This window comes from Leucoraja erinacea, chromosome 3, assembly GCF_028641065.1.
Source record: "Leucoraja erinacea ecotype New England chromosome 3, Leri_hhj_1, whole genome shotgun sequence".
Taxonomy (NCBI): domain Eukaryota; kingdom Metazoa; phylum Chordata; class Chondrichthyes; order Rajiformes; family Rajidae; genus Leucoraja; species Leucoraja erinaceus.
In genome coordinates this window covers 75,655,336-75,675,623 of record NC_073379.1, presented here as the reverse complement: position 1 = coordinate 75,675,623, position 20,288 = coordinate 75,655,336, and the positions used below count along the sequence as shown (strand labels likewise).

At 43.9% G+C, this 20,288-nt stretch overlaps 1 protein-coding gene across 4 annotated transcripts in view; it reads right to left on the bottom strand.

Moving 5' to 3' along the window:
- The window catches only part of LOC129695746 (uncharacterized), a 135,912-nt gene that overhangs the window by 17,705 nt on the left and 97,919 nt on the right, over positions 1–20,288 (bottom strand). For all 4 annotated transcript variants that reach the window (XM_055632987.1, XM_055632988.1, XM_055632986.1 and 1 more), the window contains 3 exons: positions 16,507–16,696; positions 13,005–13,132; positions 2,409–2,525 (listed from right to left, as the gene is read on the bottom strand). In XM_055632987.1, the coding sequence (XP_055488962.1) occupies positions 2,409–2,525; positions 13,005–13,132; positions 16,507–16,696 (435 nt within the window). The remainder of the gene's footprint in view (positions 1–2,408; positions 2,526–13,004; positions 13,133–16,506; positions 16,697–20,288) is intronic.

Below are 20,288 nucleotides of genomic sequence, written 5' to 3'. Positions count from 1 at the left end.
AGAAGGTAAGGCCATATAACTTCTCCAGGGAACAAGAGGGGGAACTTGTAGAATGGTACCAATTTAACGAGATTCTCTATGATAAATCCAGAGAGGATTATAGAAACAGTGAGAGAAAACGGAACCTGATGGAGACGAAGGCTGCGGAGTACCCCGGGTGCTCATGTGAGTATATATAACGATATATCAGTTCATCACCGGGAGAACCATTTAATGTTATCCAAGATTTAAAAACATACAATGCTATAGATGTAAAAGTGCTGTTTTTGCAGTTAACTTAAACTTCTCTTATAAGTCTGTCTGTGCCCTGCAGCTGCAAAGTAAAAAAGTCGCAGACAGCTTTTACACCCTCTGTGTTTGAGGTTGGAATCATGTCTCTAAGAGCCATAAAATAAATTATGACATCATTTGTGCCACGTGATGATTTAATTACACTTGACAGTTTACAATGCTCATTCAAGATTTAACGGGAAAGCTCGGGAGACGGACAAGTCACTCGCACAAATAACAGAAATGCCGAGTACCGTGGGAACTCTTTGTCTACCCCCCCCCCCCCCCCCCCCCCCCCCCCCCCCCCCCGTTATATCGTATGATATCGTGCTAGACCACGACCACTTCACTCTGGTCACATCTTGCGTCAAGTCGCCCCGTGAAAAAGCCCCATTACTCTCTTTCACGTTATACCACACCCAACTACAGTAACTAGCTCCACAAAAGTGGAGTGAGAAGAGTAAAGCACTCTGCATGTCTGAACCATGTTTTGCACACACACAAAGCATAGTTAGCTGTAAAAATGTAATCACAGCTCTACTCTTTGCTTGACGCAACTCAGAAATCAGAAACAAAGCCTCTTCATTCATTCTCAATTCTCGGAGCATTTCTTTTTGATCTGGATATCCTGCCAATGCATTTTTATTTGGGTCTTTCCTTCTGTTATTATGAATCATTCTCAAACTGTTTCCGCAAGTAAAAGAATTATTGCCAGCAAGACTTTGTGAAAGTTGTGAAAATAAAGTGGGTTACGTTGAAATAACCTTATTGAGATCACCAAAGATCAGTGTTTCCCCAAACATTCTGTGCTTTAAATAAGGTCCACCTCAAGGCAACTTGGGTCACCTAGAGCCCAGCTTAAAGTGTTGTAATTTAGGAGGTGAGCAACTTTAAGAATGGGCATAAACCTACTAACCTGAACTACCCCAGGTTTACAAAACATTTGAGGAAGTTTAATTGGCAGTACTGACTGAACAAAAATGGCAGTCATGAAAAAATATAATGGAAACTGACAGCTGGCTCGATTCTTTTGTCTGTCTGAAGTGTGAAATGTCACTTCAAAATATTTTGATGTTGTGGTTTACAGTTATAATAGAGTAGTGAGATGAACACTCTCCCTCTAAAATCTCATGAACGTTGAATAGCTATTTTGAAACTGAACAGAACTGATGTCGAAGTCCAAGACAGATGAAGGAGGAGCCCAGAATAGTCACAATATACAGTGAAAAACAGGGTCCAGAGTGCAGAGTGATGATATTGACACACACCTCCATGAGATGGGCCATTATAGTGGGATGAATATACAGGTATGCATAGATCTATTATGTGGCTGATGATATTCACACGAGTTGGTGATTGCTACTTTTGTTGTCTTGAATGTTTGATGGTATGAAGTAAGACCCCTTATGTGCTTCACTTCAATGGAGAAGTATGGAACGACCTGCCCTACTGAACTGTTTGCAGACATGACTATTTGTTGATACTAATTATTAATTCTCAATGTGTAAAATTGTAATGTCCCACCCAGTTGACAAACGCAGCTTTGATAAGCCAGGTAGGACAAAGGTTTAGTACTCCAGCAGCTGGTATAATCAGATTATAAAACATGCTGGCATTAGAATGTTCTGAATGGCAAAGTGGCAAGAAGAAGAGTAATGAATCACCGAATGGAACGTGTGATACTGCATTATATAAGTGAAACCTAATGCCCAATTATATTCTGAATACAAAGGGTAAATCTCCTTTACACCTTCTTACCATTCTCCTCTGAGTGCCATTATAAGAACATTTTGTCCCGGTCCGCGTATGGTAATTCTGAACTATAAATATTACACATTCACTATAATTATGAATAAGGCTATCCTCATTGCTTATATTACTCTCCATGCTCTCACAAGCCTGGGAATTGTGCTGTTCATTGTAATTTACATACCAAATGTCTTCATTCTGAATGTCCTTGTTTCCTATTTTGATGTAAGAATTAAACTATTTAAAATGAACGTCAACATTTTCATTGAAATGTCATAAATCAACATTTCATACGGAAATATCTCACGTTAATTTCCAGGCTACTGCACTTAAACAAAGGAGAAGAAAAAGAGGGAAAGAAATCTGATCATAGCCTGACCAGCACTCACCCATATTTGCCAGTTCCCGTGGAACTAAGGTCCAGATATTGCAACTTGCGGCAGCTCAAAGCTATAGCCTGAACTCCTGTATCTGTAACCTTCTTACAGCCACTGACATCAAGGTACCTGGATAGAGGTAATAAAAGAACAGCTCAGGGAGAAGAAGCTGAACATATAAAGTGCAATAATACAATTCACAACCTAAGGTCGGTCATCTCATTGAAACATATTGGTAACTGCCTTATTACTGTAGAAGTATATTATTTTGTGGTCAGGAAACATTTCACAGCACACAATGCAAATCCCTCTTTCACCTTCAACAGCATTAAAGTGCGATATCAATTATTTCTAATATTTATTACCTTACATTATTATTGCTACATTTTATTGCTCAGGTTTGCGGGGATATTGCCAAGACTCGAGGAACTGAGCTATAGGGAGAGGTTGAGCAGGCTAGGGCGGAGCTAGGAAGGCTCCAGGACAGTGTGATGTTCCGGGTCCAGCGTTTCAGCCATTCAGGGATGGCTCAGTTAAGTCCAAACGGCTTCCGCAACCATTCAAACTGGCCAAAAGGGGCAATGATAGCGGTCCTAGGCACATCATCGGGGTGGACGGGGATCTGTTAATACCTGCATACCAGATCGACTTTAGAATTTTTTTTAGCCCCGTCCAAGTGGGCCTTGAAATCCTAAATGTGCAGGATGTGGTGAACGACACCGTGTTTAGGGGTGGCTGATTTAAACTGGGGGTTCAGGATCTCAGGGAACTCGGCCAGAATTTGGGCATATGCATCGTCCGTGTCAGACACTGAACCGAGGTGTGGGCAGGAGGGGGCCGCGGGCCTCGGTGATGCGTGCTGGAGCATCTCGGGATGAACGGGGTGCTGGCCCTTGACATCGACCAATAGGGAGTAGGCCCATAGGAAATCGGCGCCTAACAATGGTTGGGAGACATCGATGATGGTAAACGGCCACGTGAAATGGCAGGAGCCGAAAACAAGGGAAACAGTACGAATCCCATAATGCCGTTGATGGTGGTCAGGGTGGGGCCTCGCTTACCAGAATGGGTGTTGACCTCGGACAGGGGCTGTATCGGCCCCCGTGTCCACGAGGAATCTGAGCCCGGAATGGCAGTCCGAGACGTAGAGGCGATGTTTCTGGCCGAACTGCGATAGCCTCTACTGGCTATCGGCCAAAGCATTTCCCGGATGCGAGCAGGGAGAACGCCATCGGTGGGCCTCCGCACCCCAGCATTGGTGGTAGTAACACCACAGGGATTCGGTAGAAACAGGTAGTAATGTACTGCGATCCACAGCGGTCGGTTGCGACGTGGCATTGTCGGTAGAGGGTGGAATGGACCGTCGAGGCCGTCTCAGTGGTGTAGACACCCGGCCAATGGAAGCACCGACCTGCTGCTTGGTGAGCCGCAGCTTGTCCGCCCGCTAGGCGAGTTGTAGAGGGTCGGTGAAGCCGATACCGGTGAGGAGCAGGTGGATGCTGTCAGGCATCTGCTCGAGGTAAGCCTGCTCGAAGAGGAGACAAGGCTGGTGACCGTCCATCAGCTAAACCATTTCACTCACCAGCATCGATGACTTGTGGTCACCGAGGCCGTCCATGTGCATGATCCTGGCGGTGCAATCGCGGTGGCTGAGCCCAAAGATACGCAGCAGCAGCTTCTTGAGGCCCTCGTACTTGTGGTCGGCAGGTATATTTTGGAGGTAAGGAAGCAATCGGGTGGTGGTTTCTTGGTTGAGCGTGCCGGCCACGTTAAAGTATTTAGTGGAATGCGCAACAATTTGCCGGATTTCAAACTGGGCCTCAATGTGTTGGAACCAAACATAGAAACATAGAAAATAGGTGCAGGAGTAGGCCATTCGGCCCTTCGAGCCTGCATCGCCATTCAATATGATCATGGCTGATCATCCAACTCGGTATCCCCCGTACCTGCCTTCTCTCCATACCCCCTGATCCCCTTAGCCACAAGGGCTACATCTAACTCCCTCTTAAATATAGCCAATGAACTGGCCTCAACTACCCTCTGTGGCAGAGAGTTCCAGAGACTCACCACTCTCTGTGTGAAAAAAATTCTTCTCATCTCGGTTTTAAAGGATTTCCCCCTTATCCTTAAGCTGTGACCCCTTGTCCTGGACTTCCCCAACATCGGGAACAATCTTCCTGCATCTAGCCTGTCCAACCCCTTAAGAATTTTGTAAGTTTCTATAAGATCCCCTCTCAATCTCCTAAATTCTAGAGAGTATAAACCAAGTCTATCCAGTCTTTCTACATAAGACAGTCCTGACATCCCAGGAATCAGTTTGGTGAACCTTCTCTGCACCCCCTCTATGGCAATAATGGTCATATGGAATAGGAGTATAATTAGGCCATTCGTCCCATCAAGTCTACTCCGCCATTCAATCATGGCTGATCTATTTCTCCCTACTAATCCCATTCTCCTGCCTTCTCCCCATAACCCGACACCTGTACTAGTCAAGAATTTCTGTAATCAATGTCATGTCATAAGTCAGACAACATATAGTTTGGAACCTCTAACATAACATAATTGTGCTATAAAGCTACTAAATAGCAGAACATAGTATGTGAACAGCACACCTCGGAAAGACTACAAATCGTTGGATCTTGACAAAAAAAGCATGCAGAATCTATATTAACTACATAATTACCTAAATACCTAATGCCCACCAAAACCCAAACTCACAATTTTATTTGGCATTCAAATTATAATGATATAGAGTATTCTGCAGCTACACAAAGGCAGCTGCATGCAAAATGGCATCACAGGGAAGCAGGAGTCGGATGGAAGCACCTTGTTTTGAGCATATTGCTAAGATGCAGTGTTGAAGTTGTTTTAATTCAACCTACAACTACAAATATTTAACTGTCATGATTCTATAAAGGCATGGTCGGGCATTGCTACAACAGTGAAATAAAATGGGACGGGAAAGTCGGTGATAAATATTTGAACATCTGTTAAGAACTTAAATAGTTAAACTACAAAAAAAAATTGCGTTCAAATTTTAATTAACCTCTAGGAAACCACTGGTAAAATACCAATACAATTCAGGTCAGCCAATCTTATCTGAAACCCTGTGTTTTTCCTCTTGGTAGGCATATTGCTTTGCAGCTAGTGCTGACAGCAGCAACATAGTGCTATAGCTTTATAAACCAAACTAAAATATAAATATGTATATATACACTATACGAAATACCCTCAAAGCTTATCCAACATCGTTGGTCAGCCCAGAGAAGTTTATTTTAAAACATTTGATACACAAAGATACAGGCCAAATGATTTTACAGCAGGAAATTCTGCTGTCAGCAACAAGAGCAAATGACAAACGTCTTGCAGTTTCCAGACAGACAGATCCCATCCCTCCTGAATGTCCTTCCGCAGATTTGGAGACAAAAAACTGTACGCAATACTCCAGGTGTGGTCTCACCAAGACCCTGTACATCTGCAGTAGAACCTCCCTGCTCCTATACTCAATTCCTTTTGCAATGAAAGCTAACATACCATTCGCTTTCTTTACTGCCTGCTGCACCTGCATGCCTACCTTCAATGACTGGTGTACCATGACATCCAGGTCTCGCTGCATCTCCCCCTTTCCCAATCGGCCACCATTTAGATAATAGTCTGCTTCCCGTTTTTGCCACCAAAATGGATAACCTCACATTTATCCACATTATACTGCATCTGCCAAACATTTGCCCACTCACCCAGCCTATCCTAGTCACCTTGCAGTCTCCTAGAATCCTCCTCACAGCTAACACTGCCCCCCAGCTTAGTGTCATCCGCAAACTTGGAGATATTGCATTCAATTCCCTCATCCAGATCATTAATATATATTGTAAATAGCTGGGGTCCCAGCACTGAGCCTTGCGGTACCCCACTAGTCACTGCCTGCCATTGTGAAAAGGACCCGTTTACTCCTACTCTTTGCTTCCTGTTTGCCAGCCAGTTCTCTATCCACATCAATACTGAACCCCCAATGCCGTGTGCTTTAAGTTTGTATACTAATCTCTTATGTGGGACCTTGTCAAAAGCCTTCTGGAAGTCCAGATACACCACATCCACTGGTTCTCCCCTATCCATGCTACTAGTTACATCCTCGAAAAATTCTATAAGATTCGTCAGACATGATTTACCTTTCGTAAATCCATGCTGACTTTGTCCAATGATTTCACCACTTTCCAAATGTGCTGCTATCCCATCTTTAATAACTGACTCTAGCAGTTTCCCCACTACCGATGTTAGACTAACTGGGCTGTAATTCCCCGTTTTCTCTCTCCCTCCCTTCTTAAAAAGTGGGGTTATGTTTGCTACCCGCCAATCCTCAGGAACTACTCCAGAATCTAAAGAGTTTTGAAAGATTATTACTAATGCATCCACTATTTCGGCAGCTACTTCCTTAAGTACTCTGAGATGCAGCCTATCTGGCCCTGGGGATTTATCGGCCTTTAATCCATTCAATTTACCCAACACCACTTCCCGGCTAACCTGGATTTCACTCAATTCCTCCAACTCCTTTGACCCGCGGTCCCCTGCTATTTCCGGCAAATTATTTATGTCTTCCTTAGTGAAGACGGAACCAAAGTAGTTATTCAATTGGTCCGCCATATCCTTGTTCCCCATGATCAACTCACCTGTTTCTGACTGCAAGGGACCTACATTTGTTTTAATTAATCTTTTTCTTTTCACATATCTATAAAAACTTTTGCAGTCAGTTTTTATGTTCCCTGCCAGTTTTCTTTCATAATCTATTTTTCCTTTCCTAATTAAGCCCTTTGTCCTCCTCTGCTGGTCTCTGAATTTCTCCCAGTCCTCTCCCAGTACTCCCAGTACTAGTTCTCCCAGTACTATCCCTGATTTCCCTCGTTATCCACGGATGTACTACCTTCCCTGATTTATTCTTTTGCCAAACTGGGATGAACAATTTTTGTAGTTTATCCATGCAGTCTTTAAATGTATTGTTTTGTAAATGTATTGTAAATGTATCATTGCATATCCACCATCAACCCTTTTAGAATTAATTGCCAGTCAATCTTGGCCAATTCACGTCTCATACCCTCAAAGTTACCTTTCTTTAAGTTCAGAACCATTGTTTCTGAATTAACAATGTCACTCTCCATCCTAATGAAGAACTCAATCATATTATGGTCACTCTTGCCCAAGGGGGCACGTACAACAAGATTGCTAAATAGCCCTTCCTCATTACTCAATACCCAGTCTAAATAGCCTGCTCTCTCATTGGTTCCTCTACATGTTGATTTAGATAACTATCCTGCATACATTCCAAGAAATCCTCTTCCTCAGCACCCCTGCCAATTTGATTCACCCAATCTATATGTAGATTGAAGTCACCCCCTGTTTTGCCTTTGTCGCACGCATTTCTAATTTCCTGTTTGATACCATCTCCAGCTTCACTACTACTGTTAGGTGGCCTGTACACAACACCCACCAGCGTTTTCTGCCCCTTAGTGTTTCGCAGCTCTACCCATACCGATTCCACATCCTCCAAACTAATGTCCTTCCTTTCCATTGCATTAATCTCCTCTCTAATCAGTAACGCTACCCCACCTCCTTTTCCTTTCTCTCTATCCCTCCTGAATATTGAATATCCCTGGATGTTCAGCTCCCAGCCTCGGTCACCCTGGAGCCATGTCTCCGTGATCCCAACTATATCATAGTCATTAATAGCTATCTGCACATTCAACTCATCCACCTTATTACGAATGCTCCTTGCATTGAGACACAAAGCCTTCAGGCTTGTTTTTACAACACTCTTACCCCATACAATTATGTTGAAAAGTGGCCCTTTTTGATTTTTGCCCGGGTTTTGTCTGCCTGCCACTTTTACTTTTCACCTTGCTACCTATTGCTTCTACCCTCATTTTACACCCCTCGGTCTCTACGCTCACACATTTAAGAAACCCTTTCCCTTTAACTCCATCCTCCACTATCCCATTCAACACCCCACCCCCCTATTCAGTTCAAAGCCACCCGTGTAGCAGTGGCAAACCTGCCTGCCAGAATGCTATTCCCACACCTGTTAAGATGCAATCCGTCCCTTTTGTACAGTTCGCCCTTACCCCAAAACAGATCCCAGTGATCTAAGAATCTAAATCCCTGCCCCGTGCACCAGTTCCCCAGCCACACGTTCAGGTCCCGTATCTCCCTGTTCCTGCTCTCGCCAGCACGAGGAACTGGAAGCAAACCGGAGATAACAACGCTGGAGGTCCTGCTTTTCAACATTTTTCCGAGCTCTCTAAAGTCACGCTGCAGAATATTCATCCCCTTCTTTCCAACATCGTTTGTGCCGACATGCACTACCACTTCCGGATGTTCACCTTCGCCCTTGAGGATTTTCTGCACTCTGTCCGTGACATCCTGGATCCTGGCACCGGGAAGGCAGCACACCATCCTCGCATCCCATCTGTTGCCGCAGAAACCCCTGTCCGTACCTCTCACAATGGATTCTCCCACTACAATGGCCTTGCCTGCCTTAGGCCTTTTTGGTTTTGGCTCAACAGCCCTATTCGCATCGCAAGCCAGTCCGCCGCTCACGTCTTCTGTCCCAACAGATTCTAAGCGGATGAACCTGTTTACAAGAGGTACACCACCCGGGGACGTCGGCATTCCATGCTTCCCTCCCTTTCTCACTGTCTCCCACCTTCTCTCTTCCAGTACCTTAGGTGTAACAATCGTACTGTAGGACTTGTCGAGGAACGACTCCATTTCTCTTACGAACCGGAAGTCGTCCACTTGCTTCTCCAGTTCCCCAACACGGCCCTTCAGGAGCTCCACCTGGATGCATTTTTCGCATTTGTAGCAGCCAGAGGCACCAGCGGTGTCCTTGAACTCCCACATACTGCAAGCATTGCACTGAATCAGCTTGCCTGACATCTCCTTCTTTTGTCTCTACCTCTCAAGCGTATTGCCTGGTCTCCTCTCCTCGGCCTCCTCGCCAAAGACTCTCGAGCCAAAGACTCACACTTTTCTCACAGGGCACTTCACTCACTGCCGCTCGCTAACAGCCGTCTTGCTTAAATTGACTGATAAATTGCCTGATTTACCAATTTACAAAGCAAATTCCTCAGTTTTCAACTGTTTTCCCACACTGACTCACTTCTCTCCTCCCACTTGGTCTAGAGCCAATCAGTCGTATCTCTTGCTAATCTGCTGCTGCTGCTGTTCCTCCCAAATCTACAGCAGTTCTGAACAAAGACTTGCCTGGCCTTGGCCTTTACTTCAACTGTTTTCACCCCTCTCCTCCCACTTGGGCTAGAGCCAATCAGTCGTATCTCTTGCTAATCTGCTGCTGCTGTTCCTCCCAAATCTACTGCAGTTCTGAACAAAAAGATCAATAAGATCATGGCTGATTATCCAACTCAGTAGCCATCTCTCCATACCCTCTGATCCCTTTTGCCACAAGGGCCACATGTAACTCCCATTAAATATAGCCAATGAACTGGCCTCAACTACCTTCTGTGGCAGAGAGTTCCAGAGATTCACCACTCTCTGCGTGAAAAATGTTTTTATCATCTCGGTCCTAAAGGATTTCCCCTTTATCCTTAAACTGTGACCCCTTGTCCTGGACTTCCCCAACATCGGGAACAATTTTCCTGCATCTAGCCTGTCCAACCCCCTAAGAATTTTGTAAGTTTCTATAAGATCCCCCCTCAATCTTCTAAATTCTAGCGAGTACAAGCCGAGTCTATCCAGTCTTTCTTCATATCAAAGTCCTGACATCCCAGGAATCAGTCTGGAGGTTGGACTGCCCGGAAAACGGGCAGTTTAAGCGAAACCGCGTTCTGCTGGAGTCGAGGTTCTTGGCGGCATTCATGATCTGACCCAAAAAACGTTTGGATCGATGGGGTCACCAATTTAGTGAGACCAGGCAGGTTGAGCTAAATATTCTTTATTAACGATAACAAATGCTCGAACTACCGTGTACCTAGTCAAGAGTTAACGATTAAAGCTCCTGTCGATGCGAGGACCACTAACTACTGATTACTCTCAAAAGCCCGCGAAAGAACCGCCGGTCATGTGACAGTTCGACCAATGACGAGGGTTCTGAATGCCCAGCTTCACAACTAGGTGCCGCTACAGGAACCCCTGCAAGAGAATATTCGCCTGTACATACAACAATTGAGTCCAAAGATTGTGAAAGAGTTACAGTGAGAATAAATGGACATCCTGTCATCAACTCACGCCTTTGAAAATCTAATCTAATGTCCTTGAACGACATGATATCTGGAAATCAATGATCATTATAATTACCATGGCAGCCTTCAGGCGTTAGAAAATATTTCTTTATGGGCATCTGGACAGCAATTCTCATTATCAACAAAAATCTAAAGCCTGGAAGATATTTTTAACTTTAAATACCTTGTTTTTCTGTTTACTGTAGAGCCTACATTAATCAATTTGTTTGGATGATTCCTGCAGGGTGTAGATCAATTTCGGCATTGTCGAGGAATTATACTGTCATTCTGTGAGTTAACCAGTTTTCAATTTATTTGAATTTATAATTCTAATATTGTGATAGATGTTTCTAAGTTAAAATGCTGAGAAATTGCAAGAATTTGATTTATTTTTATACAGAATCATCTATTTACGTCAGTGTGTTTATGTCTGGTAGGTACAATTATCCAGATCTTTACTTAATTGTTTGGCATTGATTAAAAAGAACAAACACAGATAAAAAAATAGAAAAATCACGTTCCTCTTTTATAAGTATAGAAGATATGTTGTAGTAAGACCAGGCAGGTTGAGCGAAATATTCTTTATTAACGATAACAAATGCTCAAACTACCGCATACCTAGTCAAGAGTTAACGATTAAAGATCCTGTCGATGCGAGGACCACTAACTACTGATTACTCTCAAAAGCTCACGAATGAACACCCGGTCACGTGACAGTCCCGATCAATGTCGAGGGTTCTGAATGCCCAGCTTCACCACTATGATGCTTGTATTTGACATTCTCTTCTATAGTTTATAAAACACTTAGTCCATTCTAAGAGCAACTTGTTTACTCTGAATACATTTAAAGCATGGATAAAGGAAGTTCATACTTTAAATGTGACTTTAATTATAGAAATAAGGAACAGCAGATGCTGGTTCACAAAAGTAACTTAGCGGGTCACGCAGATCCCTGGAGAACATGGATAAATGACGTTTCGGGATGGGACCCTTTAATTGTGACTTCAATTGTTCCTAAACTGTTGAAGGAAAATCTTTGATTATCACAAATTGGTGTTATGAAGAAAGAAAATGTATAGGCCACATATATTTTCTCTCCCTTGAAATAGGTGCCTGTTTATTAAAGTACTATCGAGGCTTGATGCATTGGTTCACTGATTACTTAATATTCAGTACTAATATGGAGCACCACTATTGGCAAGAGTTGTAAAGCATCCAGCAGTAAATTACATTAAGAATTCATGACTGAAAGAGGACCATCACTGCTGATGTCCTAAGATTCCACTGCAGGAAGCTAGCAGGGGATCTACTTTTAACCAGGCGCAGGAACCCAGAAACTCCATGGGCAAACTTGACAGAGGTGAAGTGTTGCAAGGACACCTCCTGGTCCAATTAAAGTACCAAAGAAAAGAGGTGGCAAACAAGATCATCATTTGTAGGCAACTGCAGGAGACTATGCAGTCGCCACATGGTCGCCACATGTTCGCGGGTGGTTGCCGGGGAGTCGCCTTCATGGTCGTGAGGAGTTCCCGCATCTGGGAACTAGTCGCGGCCTCATTATGGTCGCCGCAAATATTTCAACATGAAATCCGGTAAATTTAATTGGATCATTGGGAAAAAAAATGTACGCAGTAATTTTCAGAACCAAGGATAACCGACTGATAATGTAAAATGTCCGGCAACCCTCACAGCCGTGTATCTCTGTCTTCTTAATAGTTGGCTGGCTTTTTAAAAGTTGTCTCCACTCTTTCTCCCTCCTTCTTCCCCCCCACAGCAATTGACATTCCTCCCCACAGGTTCAAATCACAGCATTTCATGGAGACAATATTTTGGGGGTTTAAATTTCATATGATACAATAAGGTACGATACGATACGATAGAACTTTATTTATCCCAGGAAGGAAATTGATCTGCCAACAGTCATAAAAAACACAAAATACATGAAACATGAAATTAAAGTGATGAGTGGAAAGGCTTGGGGCATGTGCAAAGATTGAGGAGGTGGGGTCTACCACACAACAAAAGGGGGAGGAGTTGTAACGTTTGATAGCCCCAAGGAAGAAGGATCTCTTGGGGCATTCTGTCCTGCGTCTTGGTGGAACATGTGCTGAGATACTTAGCCCTCATGAATTTTGGCTAAACCACAAAGTTGGGGTAACCCATGTTCCAGCTACAGCTAATCAATCAATCAATCAATACCCAAAGGGTATGTTGGTATATCACTTCTGAAGAGGTGAGCAAATGTTGATATTTTGGTGACTGGCATGATATTCATTGGAAATTCCTAAATGCAGAGCTCGTTCTAGTCCAACAACAATGTGTGCACCAGACTTCCAGGAAATTGTACCGAGTGATTATTAAAAGCTTTTCTTTGATTTCTTACCTTATGGTAGACAAATAGGTTCCTATTTCAAAAAGACTGATGTCTGTCAGCTGAGGGCAGGAGCTGAGAATGAGGCGGTCCATTTTTGGGCATTGTCTGGCAGTGTGATGCACAACCGAATCACAAACCTACAAAAAATTATAAAATTCCAGCTCATTCACAACCTTATCTCCATTCATTTTGTTTGTAGGTACAAGAAGTACCAAACCATGTGAATTCAAACAACTTCAGACTATTACTTATGCGCATTCCAGGCATTGGTGAGCTAATCGTATTTTGAGGAGAGAAACAGAATTAATTGGATAGAATCCTAGTGTGCATCATTTTAACTCAAAACTCTCTGCAAAATGAATATTTTTTTAGTTACCAAATAGACGATTTTTGTCATGGGCATATAATGGAAAGTGAAATGCAGTGCAAAAACAGGCATGCTCTATTTTGCATACACTTAAACATCAATAACTCCTGTCAATTGGGATGACATTTAACTTGCAGAATGTAGCAGATTCTGCCCGCATTCTCCATCAGTGTTGTAGAGCTGAGGGGTGCAGGAATACAGTTACATAGTTCCCTAAAAGTGGCATCGTAGGTAGATAGGATGGTAAAAAAGGTTCTTGGTACATTGGCCTTCATCAGTCAGGGCATTGAGTAAAGAAGTTGGGACATTATGTACAATTGTACAAGTCATCAGTGAGGTCACACGTGAAATACTGTGTGCAGTTTTGGTCATTCTGCTGTAGGAAGAATTACGAGGATGCTGCTGAGACTCAAGGACCTGAGCTGTAGGGCAAGGTTGGGCAGGTTTGGACTTTATTCCTTGGAGTGTAGCATGATGAGGGGTGACGTTACAGAGGTGTAAATGAAGATTAAGGGAATACATAGGGTGAATGCAGAGTCTTTTACCCAAGGTAAGGGAATCAAGAACCAGAGGATCGAGGTTTAAGGTGAAGGTGGCAAGAGGTACTAGGAACCTGAAAGGCATTTTCTTCACTCACTGGAGAATAGTGGGTGTATAAAATGAGCTGCTAGAGGGGTAGTTGAGGCACTATAACAGCATTTAAAAGACATTTGAACAGATACATAGATGGATATGGGCCAAACTCAGGCAAATGGGACTAGCTTAGATGGAGTATTTTGGTCGGCATGGACAAGTTGGGCTGAAGGGCCTGTTTCCATGTTGTGTGACTATGACTCCATTTGATGGTGGAGCAGGGTTGATTGATTGAATTGATGGAAATATACAGCAGGAAAGCTGGTCCTTTGGTCCACCAAGTCCACGCCAACCATCGAATACCCATGCACACTAATTCTTTATATCCCACTTTCACAACCACTCCCTTCACCCTAGAGTCAATTTACAGAGGCCAATTAATCTACAAACCTACATGTCTTTGGGATGGGGGAGAAAACCAGAGTCTCTGGAGGCAACCAATGTGGTAACAGGAAGAACGTGCAAACTCCACACATACAGCATCCAAGGTCAGGATCAAACCAAGGACTCTGGCGCTGTGAGGAAGCAGATTTACCAGCTGTACCACTCTGTTGCCCATTGGTATTAATACGATGATAGATTTTTGACCTATCATCTACTCTAATCATCTAAAGCAGTTTAGGAGAAAGTGATGCTTTTCTGATCTAGAATGCAATGTTGTCCGAATTTCACAGAAATAAAGTAAGATCTGACATGGACAATGCACACTGCCGCACTGGTGAGAAAGGCAAGGCAGCGCCTTTACCACCTTAGGCAGCTGAGGAAATTCAGTCTCTCCGAGGATCCTTTAATCCTTCTACTCTGGTGCTGTAGAAAATATCCTGAGTGGAAACATCTCTATCTGGTTTGACAACAGCTCTGCCCAGGACAGGAGGCTCTGCAGAGAGTAGTGCATTCTGCCGAACGAGCCACGGGAACTACACTCCCCACCCTGCAGGACCTATACACCAAGAGGTGCAGATCCAGAGCCTGCAAGATCATGACCTGCCACACCAGCAACGGACTGTTCCAGCTGTGACGGTCAGGCAAGCGCCTCTGATGTCACGCACCAAAAACAGAGAGGATGAGACAGAGTTTCTTCCCTCAGGCCATCAGGACTGTAAACTCTGATCTCACCAGGGTCTAAATACTGTTGTGTCTTTAATGTAAATACTGGTTCTGTTCTGTTCCGTTGTTTTGCACAATCCCGCAAGCATAGCTAATTTAATTTCACTGTACATCTTGTATGTGTATGTGACAAATAGAAACAGCATTTACTTTAAGCTTGGTCTGCTGGTCAATGCCAGCCTTATCCTAAAGGCACACAAAACGAGTGTGAAAAAAGAACCAGCAAAGCTTTTTTTATATAAAAAGCTTATATAACAAGCCTTAGGAAATCAGAATCATCCGAGGCAAAATGTGTGCAACCTCTTTGGAGTATGGTGTACAATTTTGGTCGCCTAATTATAGGAAAGATGTCAACAAAATAGAGAGAGTACAGAGGAGATTTACTAGAATGTTGCCTGGGTTTCAACAACTACGTTACAGAGAAAGGTTGAATAAGTTAGGTCTTTATTCTTTGGAGCGCAGAAGGTCAAGGGGGGGACTTGATAGAGGTCTTTAAAATGATGAGAGGGATAGACAGAGTTGACATGGATAAGCTTTTCCCATTGAGAGTAGGGAAGATTCAAATAAGAGGACGTGACTTGAGAATTAAGGGACAGACGTTTAGGGGTAACATGAGGGGGAACTTCTTTACTCAGAGAGTGGTAGCTGTGTGGAATGAGCTTCCAGTCGAAGTGGTGGAGGCAGGTTCGATTTTATCATTTAAAAATAAATTGGATAGGTATATGGATGGGAAAAGAATGGAGGGTTATGGTCTGAGTGCAGGTAGATGGGACTAGGGGAGAATAAGTGTTCGGCACGGACTAGAAGTGCCGAGTTGGCCTGTTTCCGTGCTGTAATTGTTAAATGGTTATATGGTTATATGATATATACTGATTGTCAATAGAAAAAAAAAATCACATTTTTTTGTTTTACATCGGCTCAATGGATTCCTTAAATTTATCAATGAAATTTAGTGAAGTACACAGCATCATAGAAAGGGACCTTAATCATCTATGGAAACGTGTCAATAAATTCTCAGTAGCTGCTTTCTTACTGGTTAAAAGAAAGAAAAGCAGAAAACATTGGTTTTGGAGAAGCAGCTTTTCATTCTGGTCAGAATATTTAAACACATAACCCTATCGCCTTACATCTACCAGGTAGTTGCTTAAAGCATAAACTCATCATGCAGTGATGCCTTCTGCCAGACACCAGGCTTTTTACTTGCATAAGCAAAGACCCAACTCCTATGTCAAGTCTCGCGATGCATGGCCAAGCTTTGGCATATCCCAAGGTGGTAAACAACATACAGTTCATTAAGAACCTATATATCAGATGTAGAAAGCCATTTACTGCTTACAAAATGAGTGCTGAAGATACCAATTTCTCCAGCATGATATCTAAATGTTCAATTTTTTGTAGTCTTACCGCATTCAAACCAGATAAATACAGAGCTCTTAGATTTTTCAAACTGGTCACTATCTGTATCAAACAAGGCATTGTAAGCTTCGGGATTCGACCGATGTTCAGAATCTGCAGGTTTAAGCATTCCTGAGCCATGTGGGTCAAGCAGTGTGTATTTAGTTCATGACATCCAAACAGTTCCAGCTCTTTTAGACTGTGTACAAAAATAAAGATAACAATTAGATCCAATAGTGACATAGGCTTTTAATAAATCATGCATGTTTGACCTTTCCTACTCTTCAATAACTGTGTATAGGGCCCAAGTTGAGTTAATTAGAGTCATAGTCACAAAGAACTGCACACAGAAAAAGGCAGATGACCTTTATGCCATACATCATGCCGAATTAAACTAATCCCATCTGCTTGCATATGATCTGGATATCCCCCATTCCGTCCATTTAAATGCACCTATCTAAACGCCTCTTAAATGATGGATCATCTTTGCTTCCTCCACCACCTCCGCTAAATGCATGTTCCAGGCATTTAACAAAATATTTGCCCCCCACATCTCCTTTAAACTTTGAACATCTCAACTTAAAGTTATGTCCTCTAGTATTTGATATTTCCGCCCTCAGCAGACTTGAATCTATTCGCTGTGATTCACTCTTCCAAATTGTTAATAAAGATTCTGAGCAGTTGCAGCCAATCCCTAGGGCATTGCAATTGTGACAGTCTCCCAACTGAAAATCTGTTTATTCCTCATCTATTTTCTGTCAGATAATCAGTCCTTAGTCTTGCCAGTACAATAGCCCTGGTAGAGTGCACCCTAGTTTATTGAATAATTTTGCATAATATTTTATGAAAGTCCCAATACACTACATCAATCATTCCCCATGCCCCCCCCCCCCCCCCCCCCCCCCCCCAGAAACACATCCATTCCGCTTATTATAAAAACATTTAAAGTTGAGTATTGGAAAGCAAACTCCCTTTCAATATCCATGTTAATTCTCCACAACCCAAAAATTATTTCCTCTGAGCCGATTTGCTAATGGATTTGGGCACTTTCCCTACTCTTACTATCAGGCTAACTCTTCTGAAGCTATCTAAAAACCTCTTTCTCTCTCCTCTTTCTTAAATTGGGGAGCTATATTTGCTATAGTTTAATTAGTGGAAACAATATAATTTTAGAAGATGACTATCACTGCAGGTATTATCTGCAAAGTTGTACCCTTCCAAAATCTTGGGATGCAGATGATAAGTCATGAACAGAATTAGGCCATTCAGAATAGCGAGTCTGCTCCTGTCTAATATTCAACAGTCAGTCCAGAAACAGGCCTTTTAACCTCATTCATCCATGTTAGCCAAGATGCCTACCAGAGCTACTCTTTTGCTGTGTTTGGCCCATATCACCCTAAACATGCCCTATGCACGTACTTGCCTAAATGCCTGTATCACTTTCTCTGCAGCTCGTTCCTCAAATCCACCATCCTCTGTGAAAAAGTTGTCCCTCAGGTACCTTTAAATCTTCCCCTTCTTGCCTTAAATAAATACCCTCCAGTTTTAGACTTCCCTACACTGGGAAAATGACTGGAACCTTACCAATATCCTTCATGAACTTATATTCTTTTGTAAGGTCACACCCTCCGTCTCCTGTGTTCCAGCCTATCGCGTCATCCACATTAGGCAGGAAATTATGTTGGGTAAACTGATGCGATTGAAGGCTGATAAATCCCCAGGGCCTGATGGTCTGCATCCCAGGGTACTTAAGAAAGTGGCTCTAGAAATCGTGGATGCATTGGTGATAATTTTCCAATGTTCTATAGACTCAGGATCAGTTCCTGTGGATTGGAGGGTAGCTAATGTTATCCCACTTTTTAAGAAAGGCGGGAGAGAAAAAACAGGGAATTATAGACAAGTTAGCCTGACATCGGTGGTGGGGAAGGTGCTGGAGTCAATTATAAAAGATGAGATAGCCAAACATTTGGATAGCAATAACAGGATCGGTCCGAGTCAGCATGGCTGTACGAAGGGGAAATCATGCTTGACTAATCTTCTGGAATTTTTTGAAGATGTAACTAGGAAAATGGACAAAGGAGAGCCAGTTGATGTAGTGTACCTGGACGTTCAGAAAGCAATTGATAAGGTCCCACATAGCAGACTAGTGGGCAAAATTAGGGCACATGGTATTGGGGGTAGAGTGGTGACATGGATAGAGTAGTGGTTGGCAGTGTGAACTGTCAAAGAGTAGGGGTTAACGGGTCCCTTTCGGAATGGCAGGCAGTGACTAGTGGGGTACCGCAAGGCTTGGTGCTGGGACCGCAGCTATTTACGATATAGATCAATGATTTGGATGAAGGGATTCAAAGTACCATTAGCAAATTTGCAGATGACACAAAGCTGGGTGGCAGTGTGAACTGTGAGGAGGATACTCTGAGAATGTAGGGTGAATTGGACAGTTTGTGGGAGTGGGCAGAAGTTTAATGTGGATAAATGTGAGGTTATCCACTTTGGTTGCAAAAACAGGAAGGCAGATTACTATCTAAATGGCGTCAAGTTGGGAAAAGGGGAAGTACAACGGGATCTGGGGCTCCTTGTCCATCAGTCTATGAAAGTAAGCATGCAGGTACAGCAGGCCTTTATAATAAGAGGAATCAAATATAGGAGCAAAGAGCTCTTTCTGCAGTTGTACAGAGCCCTAGTGAGGCCACACCTGGAGTATTGTGTGCAGTTTTGGTCCCCTAATTTGAGAAAGGACATTCTTGCTATTGAGGGAGTGCAGCGTAGGTTTACAAGGTTAATTCCCGGGATGGCAGGATTGTCATATGCCGAGAGAATGGAGCGGCTGGGCTTATACACTCTGGAGTTTAGAAGGATGAGAGGGAATCTCATGGAAACATATATGATTGTTAAGGGTTTGGACACGTTAGATGCAGGAAACATGTTCCCGATGTTGGGGGAATCCAGAACCAGGAGCCACAGTTTAAGAATAAGGGGTAAGCCATTTAGGACTGAGATGAGGAAATCAGTATGCCTCCAAGTACACTCGTGCCATGGCTCCCGCTGCTGGACTCCAACCCGCCTGCCTGCCCGCACACTCCAACCACCCAATCCGCCCCCTCCCCCCCCCCACCTCACCTCTCTCCCCCATCCTCTCCTTCCTTTCCCCCTCCACTCCCACTTCACCCCCCCCTCCCCGTACTCGGGGTCTGAAGCGCCGAGGATGCGAGGCCATGGAGCTGAGGCTCACTCAGAGGCCGGCGGCTGCTGGGCGGCCCTACCCCTCTCCTCCCTCCCTTCTTCCACTCTCACCCCCCCCCCTTCTTCCCACCTCCCCCCCCCCCCCACCCCCTTCTCTCGATCGGCCAGCCCTCTGCTGCTTTTGACCGTCCGCCCGCTCGCAGCAGCAGCAGCAGGCGGGCCCTGTTCTCTCTCTCCCTTTCTCTCTCTCTCCCCGGAGCAGTGAGTAAAGTCTTCCCGTTGCGGAAGCCACGATCGGCCGGCCCTCTGCTGCTTTTGATCGTTCGCCTGCTCGCAGCAGCAGGGTCGCCCGCTCAAAACACGCCGCAAATCGGAAACCCCAGCTCCAAAAGGCAGCAGATACCTGGAATCCCCAGCTCCAAAAGGCAGGAAACTCCCCTGCCTCTGTCCCTTTCTGTGTGGCCCTCTCTGTGTGTCTCTCTCTGTGTGCCTCCGTGTCCCTCTCTGTGCCTCCGTGTCCCTCTGTGACTCCGTGTCTCTCTCTGCGCCTCTGTGTCCCTCTCTGCGCCTCTGTGTCCCTCTCTGTGCCTCTGTGTCCCTCTCTGTGC